The sequence below is a fragment of the Heterodontus francisci genome, unplaced genomic scaffold (assembly GCF_036365525.1).
Source record: "Heterodontus francisci isolate sHetFra1 unplaced genomic scaffold, sHetFra1.hap1 HAP1_SCAFFOLD_97, whole genome shotgun sequence".
In the NCBI taxonomy this organism is placed as follows: Eukaryota; Metazoa; Chordata; class Chondrichthyes; order Heterodontiformes; family Heterodontidae; genus Heterodontus; species Heterodontus francisci.
In genome coordinates, this window is record NW_027140606.1 from 4,437,807 (window position 1) to 4,455,409 (window position 17,603).

Below are 17,603 nucleotides of genomic sequence, written 5' to 3' on the forward strand. Positions count from 1 at the left end.
GGTCAATACAACAATAGGGAAAATGTAAATGATGCCACTCATAATTGTCGCATGCGTTCAGTATGAGGACAGATTTCAGGTTTATTCCCGAGAGAGGACTTACTGAGAAAATGTCATTGACATTGGAATGATTGTGTTTTATCCACCACATTATTTACCAGTGTCAAAGCTGCTGACGTAATGTGTTTGTTCAGGTGAGTGTAACTAATAGCAATGATCAGGGGTATAACCGTGTCAGTGGAGACTTATCCCCTGTATAAATCAGGACCCACTAGAATGGATCAGCTCAGAGTGTCTGCTGGAGCTGTGGATTCCAGGCTAACAGAACTCAGCTTCTCTCAGAAATGGGATATCCAGTAATGTATCAGATAGAACGCATTTATTATCCTGTACTTGCAGCAATTGGAGTTCCTGGTAAGTCTGTATCTCAGCTGTTAATGGTGTAAATCGATATTAGTTGCACTGCTGTGCTCGGTATTATTTCTCACTGTGTGTTTTACACAACCGCCTGTACTTGTCCAGCAGGTTACTGATGGAATCTTCTCATTGTCTTCTCTTTCAGTCTGACTGGAGCTGTATGATGTCTTTAATGACATTGGTTTAACTAACCCTGGCATTGTTGCTGCATTATTCTGTGAATTGAATGCCGTTGAATGTGATGTCTTTGTTAGGATCAAGAAGCAGACCATCAGGAGATTTTAACAGTTTCATGATGTGGATCTAACCAGTCCTGGAATTTTTTTGGGATGTGTTTTGCGATGCTTGATAATGAGATATCTCACGGTCTCAGTGTTACAATGTCCTCCATCCCTATTAATATGGAGCAATGTAACAGAGATTTCAATATATTTATTGGTTATCACTGTTATAAAATATTATTTCATTCTGTGTGTGTCTGACGCTGCTTCAGAAGTCTGGTTACCGAACTGAGTTTGCTGCTGACTCTTTCACATCTCCTTCTCTGCTTCAATGCGGACCCTTCACTGTCACTGGACTACATTGTAAAACTGAAAGTATTGATGTGATCTTTTATTGGTTTACACTCTATCAGTTGGAATCCAGAGTCTTTCCATTTATCTGTAGATTATCAGCTGCAGCGCTGATGTCGGTGTTTTATTAATTAAACAATCCCACATTCTAACAGTGTACTTTATAATTCCAGGAGAAGGAATTTCAATGATTGTGAGGTTTGTCTGGAAGAAACTTTCGATCCTGTTTATTCCATGTATTGTTGATGAAGTGAAGAGTGTGGGTGAGCAGGTGGAGACTTGGGTGACCTGTAGACACATTAAATTATTCACAGAGGTTTCACCATTAAATGAACTGACTCTGAGAATAGAATCATTGAACACAGGGCTGGGGAACGGAACACAGGCACAGAATGTTAGGAATAAATTGTATGTGAAAAGCGGCTTTAAGGAACAGTTTGCAGGGTGTGAGCACATCGGAGAGATAGGGAGGGCGACTGAGAGAACGAAGGAGAAAAGAAGCAGGGAGAACGAAACCGAGGGAAAGTGATAAGCAGAAGGAAAGAGAAAGAGAAAGAAGCAGCAGTGTGTTAATTTTACTGTTGGACTTGATCCTCAGTGTTTATTTCTGTCAGATATTTATTTTGTTTTGCAAAAAGTTCCGATTCCTTACTTACTGACTGAATAAACAGAATAGAATCAGTTCTTCACTGATGGTAATTCATTATTTAAATACTGCACTTTAAAAACTCTGTGACTGCTGAATTCAATAAAGAACGAGGCCGATATCAGAAATATATTTAAATTTATATTTAATTGCCTGTACAAGTTAAATATATTTACTATATTGGACAACCAATGAACTGTTCTCCAACACCAATAACCGCAGGTATTACTGTTTAAATGTATTAATTGAGTTGTGTTACTGAGATCTCTAGCTGACATTTCCTCTAACACTCTACTGCAGTCTCTCCGTGTGAATCTCAGCCTCTCCTCTCAATGTATTGAATCCTCTGTCTCCTCATCCATTGCTTCATTTTATCCATTTTCCCAAACCATCTGCTCCTGTCTCCCCTCCATCTCCAACATGTTCTTTTCCTTCTCTCCCTCCCAATCTCACTCACTGTCTCATCCTCCAGTTGCCTCTTCGAAATAAATCCCAGGCCAACTCACCGCAGCAGCTCTCAGTCTTTTCCCATGTTGTACCAGCCTCTGTCGGCTCTCTGAACCCACAGCAACAAACCATCGGCACCTTCCACTCTCCCCAAACCTGGAGACAAATTCCCATTTAACCCATTGGATTCCATCTCTGTAAAACACCTTCTCATTTCCCCAGTGTCACTGCATTCTCACTCAGTACTTCCAGTGGATCCAGTGTTGACTTTATTCACTTTCTGTCTCAATTTCCCAATTCATTCTTAATAATTGTGTTTTAAACATTTCACTGTGACAAAACACTGCCCAGGTCAGTGAATCAGTTTTTACTGTTCGATGCAGCAACAAAGCTGGAAATTTCAGCCCAGATACTGTCAGACTGCTGCTTTGTCTCCAGGTCTGATCAGTAATTTCTCTGCTTCCTTTTCTCTCTCTTCCAGTTAACTTGGTGGCGATTGTGGTCTTGTCCCGAGGAAAGTGCGGACTCTCCAAATGTATCACTGTCTACCTGGTGGGAATGGCAGTGTCTGATCTCCTGGTCGTTATCACTGATCCCATATTGAGTTGGATTGTTTTAATTTATATCCAGGATTCATTCCTGAGAATTACCCCCGTGTGTACTATCATTATCGTTCTGCTTTCTGCAGCCACTGTTGTTTCTGTCTGGCTCACAGTCGCTTTCAGCTTTGATCGATTTGTGGCCATTTGTTGTGAGAAGCTAAAAACAAAATATTGCACCAAGAAAACAGCGGCTGTGGTTGTAGGAACAGTGAGTGCTCTGGGCTGTTTAGAGTCTCTCACCTGGTACTTTATCTATAAACCAAAGTACATTATTGATAATGTTCCCATGGGTTGTACCATTAAGCCCAGCTTCTTTACTTCCCCCCTATGGGCCGCATTTGAATTGTTTCACTACATTTTAACTCCTTGTGTCCCGGTCTTTCTGATTTTTCTGCTCAATGTTCTGACGGTCAGACGTATTTTATTCTCCAGTAAAGTCCGCAAGGGATTCCGGGGCCACAGTAATGGAGAGAATCACAAAGACCCAGAGATGGATAATCGGAGAAAATCAATTATTTTACTCATCAGTATATCCGGCAGTTTTATACTGTTGTGGGTGAGCCGGATTGTGTATATCACTTATCGGCGAATGACACATATTCGGTATTTTTACTCCGACACTGACCCTGTCTTTATAACAGATCACACATCAAAGATGCTGCAGCTTCTCAGTTCCTGCACCAACACATGTATTTATGCTGTGACCCAGACTAAATTCCGACAGGAGCTGAAGAAGGCGGTGAAATACCCTCTCAATCTCATTGTTAAATTCGTGAAATCAGAGAAAGAACTGAAGGGTGTCAAACACTGGAACTAAATCACATTTCCACTGCAACGAGCCCGGAATTGAACTTAAATCTAATTCTGAGACTATATTTTATTGCTAATCAGACCTATTCTCCTGGGACCTGCTCTGCAGATGATTCATTAATTGTTTATCAAAAAGACAACCTGAAAAGCTCAGCTGGACTTGAACGAAGACCACTTGGACCCACAGTAAAACGGAGAAAGCAGCCAATCACAGTGATTAAGAAATGGAGAGAGAGGTCATCAACTGCAGCGAGACAGTGACACCAGCAGATGAGGATGGAGAGACAGGGCAGTGTATGCAGTGATACAGGGACACCAGCAGGTGGAGCTGGTGAGCTGGGACAGTAACTGCAGTGAGGCAGGAACCCCAGCAGATGGGGATGGTGAGCGGGTGGCAGTTTATGTAGTGACACAGGGACACGAGGAGATGGAGATGGTGAAAGGCGGCAGCAACTGCAGTGAGACAGGGTCGGAAACAGATGGAGATGGTGAGAGGGGGCAGTAGCTGCAGTGAGACAGGGTCACCAGCAGATGGAGATGGTGAGGGGCGACAGTAACTGCAATGTGACAGGGACACCAGTAGATGGAGATGGTGAGAGGGGCAGTAACTGCAGAGAAACAGGGCCACCAGCAGATGGAGATTTTGAGAGGGGTAGAAACAGCAGTCAGACAAAGATACGAGCAGATGGAGATGGTGAGAGGGGGCAAGTAGCTGCAGCGAGATAGGAGCACCACCAGATGGAGATGGTGAGGGGGGGACAGAAGCTGCAGTGAGGCAGAAGCACCAGCAGATGGAGATGGCAAAGGGGGACATTAACTGCAGTGAGACAGAGACACCAGCAGATGGAGATGGTGAGGGGGGACAGTAACTGCCGTGAGAAAAGGACACCAGCAGTTGGAGATGGTGAGAGGAGGACAGTAACTGCAGTGAGGCAGGGACACCAGTAGATGGAGATGGTGCGAGGGAGGCAGTTTCTGTAGTGACACAGGGCCACCAGGAGATGGAGATGTTGAGAGGGGGCAGTAACTGCAGTGAGACAGGGTCACCAGCAGATGGAGATGGTGAGAGGGGACTGTAACTGCAGTGAGACAGGGATACCAGCTGATGGAGATGGTAAGAGGGGTAGGAACAGCAGTCAGACAAAGATACGAGCAGATGGAGATGGTAAGAGGGGGCAAAGTAGCTGCACTGAGATACGAGCACCAGGAGATGGAGATAGTGAGGGGGGACAGAATATCTGCAGTGAGGCAGGAGCACCAGCAGATGGAGATGGTAAAGGGGGACATTAACAGCAGTGAGACAGAGACACCAGCAGTTGGAGATGGTTAGGGGGTGTCAGTAACTGCAGTGAGAAAAGGACACCAGCAGATGGAGATGGTTAGGGGGGTCAGTAACTGCACTGAGACAGGGACACAAGCAGATGGAGATCGTGAGAGGGAGGCAGTTTATGTAGTGACACAGGGTCACCAGTAGATGGAGATGGTGACAGAGGGCAATAACTGCATTGAGACAGGGTCATTAGCAGATGGAGATGGTGAGAGGGGCAGTAACCAGAGAAACATGGACACGAGCAAATGGAGATGGTGAGAGGGAGCAGTAACTGTAGTGCGACAGAGATACCAGCAGATGGAGCTGGTGAGAGGGGCACAGTAACTGTTTGGAGACAGAGACACCAGCAGGTGGAGACGTTGAGAGGGGACGAGTAACTTCATTGAGACAGGGACACCAGCAGATGGAGATGGTGAGAGGGAGACAGTAACTGCAGGGAAACTGTTACACCAGCAGATGGAGATGGTGAATGGGACGGTAACTGCAATGAGACAGGGACACCACCAGTTCCACATTGTGAGGGGGAGCAGTAACTGCAGTCAGATCAGGACACCAGCTGATGGAGATGGTGAGAGCCGGACAGTAACTGCTGTGAGACAGGGATGCCAGCAAATGGAGATGGTGAGCGGGGGACAGTAACCAAAGGGAAACAGGGACAACCGCAGTTGGAGATGGTGAGAGGGTGACATTATTGAAGGGAAACAGGGACAACAGCAGATGGAGATGGTGAAAAGGGGACAGTAACTGCAGTGAGACAGGGACACGAGCAGATGGAGATGGTGAGAGTGGGGCAGTAACTGCAGTGAGATAGGCACACCAGCATATGGAGATGGTGAGAGCAGGACAGTAACTGTAGTGAGGCAGGGATGCCAGCAGATTGAGATGGTGAGAGAGGAACAGCAACTGCAGGGGAATAGGGACAACAGCAGATGGAGATGGTGAGAGGGACAGTAACTGCAGTGAGACAGGGACACCAGCAGATGGAGATGGTGAGAGGGGGACAGTAACTGCAGTGAGACAGGGACACCAGCAGATGGAGATGGTGAGAGGGCTTGTGTGATTCTGTGAGATAGCGAACGTTTGTCGCCTATTGTTAAATAAATGTATTCCATGCTTCAATTTCTGATGCATTAATATTTGTTTTAATGGATCAGACAGTTATTTTCTTTAGGTGTTGTGTTATTTATTAGTTTCATGGTTAGTTTTATCAATGCAGGAAAATCACACCACACGTCTGTCCCTGATAATCACAGTGCATGTCCCCTTTCCACTTCCTATGTGTCGCTGCCATATGTGTGGCTTGTTTAGTGTTCAGAATAGGGTTTGTTCCAACCGTCCTTATTCCGAGGAGTCTCCCTTTTCTCCCTTACAGGAAATTCTGAAGTTTCCCAGGAAACCTGACTTACAGTTTTTTTGCTCAATACCACCACAATGTTGGATTTGTCTGACTGATATTTCCACGAATACATTTCAACTGTACTCCAAATCCTTCATCCACAACTACAAATCATTACTTTCCTGCTTGTCATTAAAATGTAATTAGCCTTTTCATTCACCCGCTAGTATTATTAATGCTGTTACACAGCTTGGCGTGTTCCCTGAGCCGCAGTTTTACACTGGCATGTGTATGTATTGTTAATGTGGGTCATAAATTCAGAACAACACAACTTAGTCGCGTTTTGTGATGATTTGTAAGCCACAGTGCTTCTTTTCCAGCTCCCTGTTGATCTAACTGATTCTAACGTGTAAAAGGCAGCATCTCTGGTACTGGTACAAGTGTATTCAAAGCAGACCCTCTGTTCATGTTCAACTGCGTAGCCTTATCATGTTAATGTCAGTTTGCCTGATGTAAAGTGACCCTACAGCTTTGTATCTGCGGGCCTCATAATTGTTAGGGTACAATTTTGCCAGAGTTTATTCCAAGAAATATTATTCCCAATCAGTAGTATAACGTGCAACATCTTCATCACTCGTTATCATGCAGACATAAGACTAAATGTAACACTTATTCTCAATTCAACACCAGTCCCCTTCTATTTAGATAGTTTACACCGAGTGCTATGATACCACAAGTACTGCATTTTCTTTCATCGTCTCTGGATGGCCAATGTCATGTTGGTTCCTCCCAAGTTATATATGATGTCCGACAAATCTTCCCTATCAGCCATCCAGACAAGCCCCATACGAAACATTATTATTAGCATCACTTCATTACCAATTGTTTAGTGCCCATCACCCCTTCCCACTCCCTCCATGAAATCACACAGCTTACTTGTTAGGGCCTCTGCTCAGGGATAGGAGCTAACAACCCCACTGCCTTGTGGGCGTCTCGAGAGAGACCAAGGCTAAGGGAGTAAACCCTAACAGAAAATCAAAAGTGGAACCCCACAAGTGGTCATGTGTCACCTTTGCATGTTTCCGGCAGTTTCTGCAGCCATACCGGTGCCAAACGTCGTGCTCTGCACTCCTTTGGACCCCACCAGGAAGGGGGTTTTGACGCTTGGGAAACTCACAACCTCCATACATTCGCCCAGACATGCGCCATGGAGAGGTCACTCTATAGTCGCCTCACAGCGACCAAAACAACACAGAAGGCAGCAGTTACGGGTTTTTGGTCCAGCTCAATTGGCATAGAGATTGGGCGCCACGGGTTGCCTTTGAGGGTGGGAGAGTTCATCGCATCTCACTGGACAGCTACTGCCCGCCTCAAACCGGGCAACCCCAGGTCAGTACGGCTCTGTCCCTCCACAGTCCACCTGCTTCAATGGGTGCTTGGAGATCAAGGTCATTGCCCGACAAGAAGACTGTAACACCGCACCAAACAGCACGATAAAAAAGGAAAGAAGGTACCAGCCCTTCGTTTTGCAAGCTGGAACGTCAGAACTATGTGTCCTGGCCTGTCGGAAGACCTTACACAAATCAACGATTCTCGGAAGACCGCCATCATTAACAACGAGCTCAGGAGACTCAATGTGGACATTGCAGCACTTCAGGAGACACGTCTCCCTGGGAGCGGATCTCTAAGAGAGCAAGACTACACCTTCTTCTGGCAGTGTAGGGATCCTGAAGAATCAAGACAGCATGGAGTGGGCTTCGCCATTAGAAACTCTTTGCTCAGCATGACAGAGCCAACTTCAAATGGCTCGGAACGGTTGTGGAGGGAGTGAATGTTTGTGGATGGGGTGGCAATCAAGCAGGCTGTTTTGAACTGGATGGTGTCGAGCTTCTTGAGTGTTGTTGGAGCTGCACCCATCCAGGCAAGTGGAGAGTATTCCATCACACTCCTGACTTGTGCCTTGAAGATGGTTGGCATGCTTTCGGGAGATGAGTTACTCGCCGCAGGATTCCTTGCCTCTGACCTGCTCTTGTAGCCACGGTATTTATATGGCTACTCCAGTTCAGTTTCTGGTCAATGGTAGCCGCAAGGATGTTGATAGTGGGGGATTCAGTGATGGTAATGCCAATGAATAACAAGGGGAGATGGTTAGATTATTTCTTGTTGGAGATGGTCATTGCCTGGCACTTGTGTGGTGCGAATGTTACTTGCCACTTATCAGCCTAAGCCTGGATATTGTCCAGGTCTTTCTGCATTGTTGGTCCCAGGAATCTACCCTGAGGAACCTCTGCGGTGATCTCCTGGAGCTCAGATGATTGACCTCCAACAACCACAACCATATTCCTTTGGATTCTGTATGACTCCAACCAGTGGAGATTTTCCCCCCTGATTCCCATTGACCTCATTTTTGCTAAGGCTCCTTGACGCTCCACTCGGTCAAATGCTGCCTTGATGTCAAGGGCAGTCACTTTCACCTCAACACTTCAGTTCAGCTCTTTTGTCCACGTTTGGACCAAGGCTGTAATGAGGTCAGGAGCTGAGTGGCCCTGGCAGAACCCAAACCGAGCGTCTCTGGGCAGGTTATTGTTAAGCAATTGCTGTTTGATGGTACTGTTGATGACACCTTTCACAACTTTACCGATGATTGAGAGTTGACTGATGGGGCGGTAATTGGCTGAGTTGGATTTGTCCTGATTTTTGTGCACAGAACCTACCTATACAATGTTCCAAATTGCCGGGTTGATGCCAGTGTTGTAGCTGTACTGGAACAGCTTGGCTCGGTGTGCAGCAAGTTCTGGAGCACAGGTCTTCAGTACTATTGCCAGAATATTGTCAGGGTCCATAGCCTTTGCAGTATCCAGTGTCTTCAGTTGTTTCTTGATATCACACGGAGTGAACTGAATTGTCTGAAGTCTGGCATCTGTGATGCTGGGTACTTCAGGAGGAGACCGAGATGGATCATCAACTCGGAACTTCTGGCTGAAGATTGTTGCTAATGCTTCAGCCTTATCTTTTGCACTGATGTGCTGGGCTCCCCCATCATTGAGGATGGGGATATTTGTGGAGCCACCTCCTCCTGTTAGTTGTTTAGTTGTCCGCCACCATTCACGGCTGGATGTGGCAGGACTGCAGAGCTTCGATCTGATCCGTTGGTTATAGGATTTCTTAGATCTGTCTATTGCATGCTGCTTACGCAGTCTGGCATGCAAGTAGAGTTCTGTTGCAGCTTCATCAGGCTGACACCTCATTTTGAGGTATGCCTGGTGCTGCTCCTGGCATTCCCTCCTGCACTCTTCATTGAACCAGGGTTGGTCTCCTGACTTGATGGTAACAGTAGAGTGCGGGATATGCTGGTCAATGAGGTTATAGATTGTGGTTGAGTGCAATTCTGCTGCTGATGATGGCGCACAGCGCCTCCTGGATGCCCAGTTTTGCATGCGAGATTTGTTTGAAATCTATCCCATTCAGCACGGTGATAGTGCCACACAACATGATGGACAGTATCCTCAATGTGAAGGCGGGGCTTCATCTCCACAAGAACTGTGCAGTGGTCACTCCTAACAATACTGTCATGAACAGATGCATCTGCAGCAGGCAGATTGTTGAGTACATGGGCAAGTTTGTTTTCCCTCTTGTTGGTTTCGTCACCACCTGCCGCAGACCCAGTCTAGCAGCTATGTCCTTTAGGATTCTCCCAGCTCGGTCAGTAGTGGTGCTACCGAGCCACTCTTGGTGATGGACATTGAAGACCCCCACCCAGAGTACATTCTCTGCCCTTGCCACACTCAGTGTTTCCTCCAAGTGTTGTTCATCAGCTAAGAGAACGTGGTAGATGGTAACCATGAGGAAGATTCCTTTCCCATGTTTGACCTGATGCCATGAGACTCATGGGGTCCAGAGTCGATATTGAGGACTCCGAGGAGAACTCCCTCCCGACTGTACACCACTGTGCCGCCGCCTCTGCTGCGTCTGTCCTGCCAGTGGGATAGGACCACCCGGGGATAGTGATTGCAGTGTCTGGGACATTGTCTGTAAGGTATGATTCCATGAGTATGACTATGTCAGGCTGTTGTTTGACTACTCTGTGGGACAGCTCTCCCAACTTTGGCACAAGCCCCCAGATGTTAGTAAGGAGAACTCTGCTGGGTCGACAGGGCTAGGTTTGCCATTGTCATTTCCGGAACCTAAGTCGAAGCCAGGTGGTCCGTCCAGATTCATTCCTTATTTATTGACTACGTAGTGGTTAGATACAACTGAGTGGCTTGCTAGGCCATTTCAGAGGACATGTAAAAATCGACCACATTGCTATGGATTTGGAGTCATCTGTTGGCCAGACCAGCTAAGGCCAGCAGATTTCCTTCCTGGAAGGGCCTTAATGAATCAGATCTGTTTTTACGGTTGACAATGATTTCATGACCATCATTTCAATTCCAAATTTTTTTATTAATTGAATTCAAATTCCACCTTCTGTTGTGGTGGGATTCGAACCCATGGCCCCAAAGCAATACCCTGACTCACTCGTTCAGTGATGATACCAGCCACCGCCAGCCGTAAAGCATTCCACAATGCAAGGCTGACAAATTTAACACACGTCTCCTTTTTGAGTCACGCTGCTCTGTTCGGATTCTCTGAGGGATTACTGATGCTTACCCTGCACATGAGCAGTCGTCCTAATCCCGTGTACCTGTCCTGCTTCCAAACCCGGCATCCACTTACAAGAAGGCAATTCACACAGGAGCGTCTCAGTGACTGAGGCAGGTGAGTCTTGAGTCTGAGTCGGCACAGTGTGTAACCCGGCTTAATCCGATACACCAGGGACAGTTTAAATGGAGCTTTACTCTGTACATAACCGGTGTTGTACCTTCTCTGAGAGTATTCGATGGGACAGGGTAGACATGGAGAAGTTACTTCAATTGCAAATCCAAGTGTTCTTTAAATGTGATGAGGTTTTCTGTCTCTGCCACCCTTTTAGGCTGTGAGTTCCAGTCCCTCAGCAGCCGCTGGCTGAAAAACAAAATAGTCTGGGACAGGGTAGATGTGGAGAAATAATTCCTTGAAGTACGTATCGAACCAGAGCACTATATCTCTCTCTGCCACTGCCTCTTCTCTCTCTGTCTCTCTCTCTCTATATCTATCTATCGCTCCCCCTCTCTGTCTGACTCTCCCCCTCTCTCCCTCCATCTGTCCCCCTCTCTCTCACTGTTTGCATCTCCTTCTGTCTCTCCCTCTCTCCCTATCTGCCCCCTCTCTCTGTGTCTTTCTCTGTCTCTCTCTCTCTCTATGTCTCTCCCTCTTACTCCGTCTGTCTGTATTTCGCTTTCTCCACCTTTGGCGATGGCTTTGTCTGTCTCCCTCTCACAGCATCTCTCCCTCTCTCTTTTCGTCTCTCTCTCCCTTCCTCTGTCCTTGGACAGTAATGTTTTCAGCCATTTCATGGTTATTTTCGAACCTGTAACTCTTGCCCTTGCTGGGAATGTCACTGCAGTTTGAAAATATCAAAAGCAGATCCAATACTCACCCCTAAAGCACTCACACTAAAGCCCCAAATACTGGACTGAACATGGCATGGGGATTATAACTGAGGTTCTTCCCAGGTCTCCTCACACCCTGTCTCCCTTTTCCCCTGGTTGTAAAGTGTATCAGTTTTTAATTTTTTTTCAACGACATTATATGTAAAGTAAATATAAACAAGTGGCTCAACATCAATTGCCATATGAGGAATAGAGTTCTAAACCGATACCACACTTGGTGTGTTGATTTGTTTTCCATTCCGCTCCTGAAAGGTTTTTAGACTAGGTTTAGATTTATAAAATTAGTCCCCAAGTTATAGACTCCACAGCCAATGCGAATAGTTACTCTCTGCGTACCCGATCAGTTTCCCTTAGTATCTTGAAAACTTTAATCAAATCACCCCTTAACCTTCTAAATTCTAGGGATCAGAGTAAAGTTTCAGCGACACTGACCCACTAAACACTCCCAAGCCAAGAACAGTGTGGGGTTAGACACAGAGTCAATTTCCGTCTTCACTGTTGTATTAAACACTCCGAGGGAAGAGGCAGCATGGGGTGAGGTACAGGGTAAAGACAGGGCCTATTGCATTATAAACTGATAATGGGTCTTGTGCAGTACAGACTGAGACCGGGTGAAATGTGGCATAAGCAGAGACCTGGCCGAGTGTGACAAACTGAGAAGTTGCCTAGTGCAGTAATAATGGAGGCAGTTCTGGTGTATTATGAACAGAGGCAGGATCTAGTGCAGTAATAACTGAAATAGATTATTGGTCTTAAATAGATTAAGACAATGGGGCTACTTGAATGGGGGATGAAGGGATGGAGAGTAATGTATCCAGTTAGCTGATAACACAAATTGAGGTGATACAGTAAGCTGTGAGGAGGACACAGAGAGTGTATGGAGTATGGAGTGTGGAGTGTGGACAGGTTCAGTGAGTGGGCAAGAAAGCGGCTGATGGAATATACTGTAGAGAAAAGTCAGGTATTCACTTAGGCTGAAAGAAAAAGGTCATTGACATTGAAATGATTGTGTTTTATCCACCACATTATTTACATCAGAGTCAAAGCTGTTGATGTAATGTGTTTGTTCAGGTGAGTTTAACGAATGACAGTGATCAGGGTTATAACCGTGTCAGTGGAGACTTATCCCCTGCATAAATCAGCACCCATTGGAATGGATCAGCTCAGAGTGCCTGCTGGAGCTGTTAGATCCAGGCTAACAGAAGTCTTTATTTTTCACAGAAATGGGATATCCAGTAATGATTCAGATCATATCCATTTATTATCCTGTACTTGCAGCAATTGGAGTTCCGGGTAAGCCAGTATCTCAGCTGTTAATGGTGTAAATCTATGTTACCTGTGCTGCTGTATTCGGTATTATTTCTCACTGCGTGTTTTACACAGCCAGTTGTTTCTTTCCCAGCAATATACTGATGGAATCTCCTCATTGTCCACTCTTTCAGTCTTGCAGGAGCTTCATTATGTCTTTGATAATATTGGTTTTAGTAACCTTGGCATTGTTACTGGATTATTCTGTGTACCGAATGTATTTGAATCAAGCGTCTCGGTTAGGATCAGGAATCAGACCATCAGGAGCTTTTCATAGTTTTATGATATGGAACTAACCGATCCTGGAATATGTCTATGAATTTTTTTCATTGATTGATAATGAGAGATCTCATGGTAACAATACTAGAAGGGGTCAGCATAATGTCCTCCCTCCCTAATAACATGTTCAGTTTAACTGGGATTTCAATGAATTTATTGGTTATCACTGTTGTGAAATATTATTTCATTCTGTGTGTGTCTGATGCTGCTTCAGAGGTCTGGTTACTGAACCGAGTTTGCTGCTGACTCTTTCACATCTCCTTCTCTGCTTCACTGTGGAACCTTCACTGTCACTGGAATACATTGTAAAACAGAAAGTACTGATGTGATGTTTTATTGGTTTACACTCTATCAGCTTCAATCCATTTATCTGTAGATTATCAGCTGCAGCGCTGATGTTGCTGTTTTATGAATTAAACAAACCACATTGGAAGACTTAATTTATAATTCAAGGGAAGGAATTTCAATGGTTGTGAGGTTTGTCTGGAAGAAGCTTTCGATCCTATCTGCAGACACATTAAATTATTCACAGAGGTTTCACCATTGAACAAACCGACTCTGAGAATAGAATCATTGAACACGGGGCTGAAGAACAGAACACAGGCACAGAATATTAGGAATATATCGTATGTGAAAAGCAGCAATGGGGAAGAGTTGCAGGGTGTGAGTACTTCAGAGAGATAGGGAGGGCAACTGAGAGAAGGAAGGAGAAAAGGAGGAGGGAGCACGAAATCGATGGAAAGAGATAGTTAGAAGGAAAGAGAAAGAAGCAGAGGTGTGAATATTTCACGAACATAAAGTGCTGGAATATCCAGAACAATTAGTGAGAGTTGAAGTTGTCAGTTGTCAGATTGCGTTAATTTTACTGTTAGACTTGATCCTCTGTGTTTATTTCTCTCAGGTCCTCATTTTGTTTTGTAGAAAGTTCATATTCCTTACTCAATGACTGAATAAACAGAATAAAATCAGTTCTTCACTGATGTTAATTCATTATTTAAACACTGCACGTTAATATTTCTGTGACTGCTGAATTCAATAAAGAGCGAGGCCGGTATCAGAAATATATTAAAAATCATATTTAATCGAATGCACAAACGAAAACTGTATGGCATAACCAATGAACTGTTCCCTAACACTAATAACCACAGGTATTATTGTTTGAATGTACTCATTGAGTTGTGTTACTGGGATCTGTAGATTAGATTTCCTCTTACACTCTGCTGCAGTCTTTCCCTGTGAATCTCAGCCTCTTCTCTCACTCGACTGAATTCTCTGTCTCCTCATCCATCATTTCAGTTTATCCACGTTCACAAACCATCTGCTCCTGTCTCCCCTCCAGCTCCAACATGTCCTTTTCCTTCTCTCTCTCCCAATATCACTCACATGCTTCACGTCCGGCTGCCTCTTCCAAATAATTCAAACCCTCAAACACACCGCAGCAGCTCTCAGACTTTTTCCATTTTGTACCAGCCCCTGTCGGCTCTCTGAACCCACAGCAACAAACCATCTGCATCTTCCTCGATCCTCAAACCTTCCCGACCAATAGTCTGGAGAAAAATCCCCATTTAACCCATTGGATTCCATCTCTGTAAAACACTTTCTCACTTCCCCACCGGTACTGCATCCTCGCTCAGTACATCCAGTATTTCCGATGCTGACTTTATTCATTTTTGTGTCACTTTCCCAATTCATTATGAATAATACTGTTTCAAACATTTCACTGTGGCAAAGCACTGCCCAGATCAGTGAATCAGTTTTCACTGTTCGATGCAGAAACAGAGCTGGAAATTTCAGCCCAGATCCTGTCAAACTGCTCCTTTGTCTCCAGGTCTGATCAGTAATTGCTCTGCTTCCTTTTCTCTCTCTTCCAGTTAACTTAGTGGCGATTGTGATCCTGTCCCGAGGAAAGTGCTGTCTCTCCAAATGTATCACTGTCTACCTGGTGGGAATGGCAGTGTCTGATCTCCTGGTCGTTATCACTAGTCCCATATTGTTGTGGATTGTTTTAATTTATTTCCCAGATTCATTCCTGAGAATTACTCCCGTGTGTTGCCTCATTGTCTTTCTGTTTTCTGCAGCCACAAATGTTTCTGTCTGGCTGACAGTCACTTTCACCTTTGATCGATTTGTGGTCATTTGTTGTGAGAAACTGAAAACAAAATATTGCACCGAGAAAACGGCGGCTGTGGTTGTAGGAACAGTGAGTGTGCTGGGCTGTTTAGAGCCTGTCCACATTTACTTTCTATTTATACCAAAATATATTATTGACAATGTTCCCATGGGTTGTGCCTTTAAACCCAGCTTCTTTACTTCCCCCATATGGGCCGCATTTGAATTGTTTGACCTCATTTTAACCCCTTGTGTCCCGGCTTTCCTGATTTTTCTGCTCAATGTTCTGACGGTCAGACGTATTTTATTTGCCAGTAAAGCCCGCAGGGGATTCCGGGGCCACAGTAATGGAGAGAATCACAAGGACCCAGAGATGCAGAATCGGAAAAAATGAATTATCTTACTCTTCAGTATATCCAGCACTTTTGTACTGTTATGGGTGACCCGGGTTATGTATGTCATTTATAGGCAAATTGCAGATATCCGGTATATTTCCTCTTACACTGCCTCTCACTTTATCGCAGATAACACATCACTAATGCTGCAGATTCTCAGTTCCTGTACCAACACGTGTATTTACGCTGTGACCCAGCCTAAATTCAGAGAGGAGCTGAAGAACGGAATGAAATACCCTCTCAATCTCATTGTTAAATTTGTGAAATCATCGAAAGAGCTGAAGGGTTTCAAACACTGGAACTAAATCAAATTTCATCTCCCATTCCCTATAGTCCCATTCAGGACAGAAGGTACATTTTATATTCACAGCACTGAGCCCTGAAATGATTTTAAAACTGATTCCTAGATTATATTTTATTGATAATCTGACCTATTGAGGTGGCACGAGCATTGCCCCCCCTCACCATCTCCATCTGCTGGTGTCTCTGTCTCACTGCAGTTACTGCACACCTCACCATCCCCGTCTGCAAGTGTCCCTGTCTCATGGCAGTTTCTGTCTCCTTCTCACCATCTCCATCTGCTGATGTCCCCGTGTCACTGCAGTTACTGTCGCCTCTCACCATCGCCATTTGCTGGCATCCCTACATGACTGCAGTTACTGTCCCCCTCTCACAAGCTCCATCTCCTGGTGTCCCTCTCTCACTGCAGTTACTGTCAAAGGAACATCGGAAGATCGGAACAGGAGTAGGCCATTCAGCCCTTCAAGCCTGTCTCGCCATTCAATGAAGGCATGGCTGATCCGCGGACTGACTCCATAAACCTGCCTTTGGCTCATATCCCTTTATGTCTTTGCTTCACAAAAATCTATCTATCTCAGATTTAAAATTAACAACTGTTCTAGATTCAGTTGCTGTTTGTGGGAGAGAGTTCCAAACCTCTACCATCCTTTGCATGAAGAAATGCTTCCTAACATCTCTCCTGAATGGTCTGGTCCTAATTTGTAGACGATGTCCCCTAGTTTTAGAATCTCCAACCAGTTGAAATAGTTTATCTTTATCTAGCCTGTCTTTTCCTGTTAATATCCTGAAGACATCGATCAGATCACCCCTTAACCTTCCAAATTCTCGAGAACACAGGCATAATTTGTGTAATCTCTCCTCTTAACTGAGCGCCTTAGTCCAGGTATCATTCTTGTAAACTTACCTTGCACTACCTCCAAGATCAATATATCCTTCCTAAGGTGTGGTGCCCAGAACTGCTCACAGTACTCCAAGTGGGGTCTAACCAGGGTTTTGTACAGCTGCAGCATAACTTCTGTGTCTTTATACTCCAATCCTCTAGATATAAAGGCTAGCATTCCATTAGCCTTTTAGATTATTTTCTGCACTTGCTAGTGGCATTTTAAAGATCTATGCACCTGAACCCCCCAATTCTCTTTGGACATCCACTGAACTTAACCTCTTCTCATTTAGAAAGTAACCTGTTCTATCCTTTTTTGGTCCAAAATGGTTAATCTCACATTTGCCTGCATTGAAATCCATCTGCCACAGTTTTGCCCACTTACTGGTCCGTCAATATCTCTTGACAGTTTTATGCTATCATCTAGACTGTCTACAATGCCGCCTAACTTTGTTTCATCAGCAAATATTGATATATGACTTACTATGCCATCATCCAAGTCGTTAATGAATGATTCGAATAATTGAGGCCCCAACACAGATCCCTGCGGGACACCACTAGTCACATCCTACCAATGGAAGTACTTACCCATTATCTCCACTCTCTGTTGCCTACCACTCAACCAACTTCCTAATCATGTC

General features: G+C 44.9%; 1 protein-coding gene across 1 annotated transcript; it reads left to right on the forward strand.

The window, feature by feature from the left end:
• Window positions 1-344: 344 nt before the first annotated feature.
• Window positions 345-3,501, forward strand: LOC137360210 (probable G-protein coupled receptor 139). The gene is made up of 2 exons (XM_068025748.1): window positions 345-414; window positions 2,564-3,501. The coding sequence occupies exons 1-2, from the start codon at window positions 345-347 to the stop codon at window positions 3,499-3,501; spliced, it is 1,008 nt and encodes a 335-aa protein (XP_067881849.1).
• The last annotated feature ends 14,102 nt before the right edge of the window (window positions 3,502-17,603 follow it).

What these genes read in the sequence shown, in the direction of transcription:
- LOC137360210 (XM_068025748.1), top strand. Translation starts at nt 345, where the DNA reads ATGGGATATCCAGTAATGTATCAGATAGAACGCATTTATTATCCTGTA. An exon ending in TGCAGCAATTGGAGTTCCTG is followed by an intron (nt 415 to 2,563) that starts GTAAGTCTGTAT and finishes TCTCTCTTCCAG; the next exon opens with TTAACTTGGTGGCGATTGTG.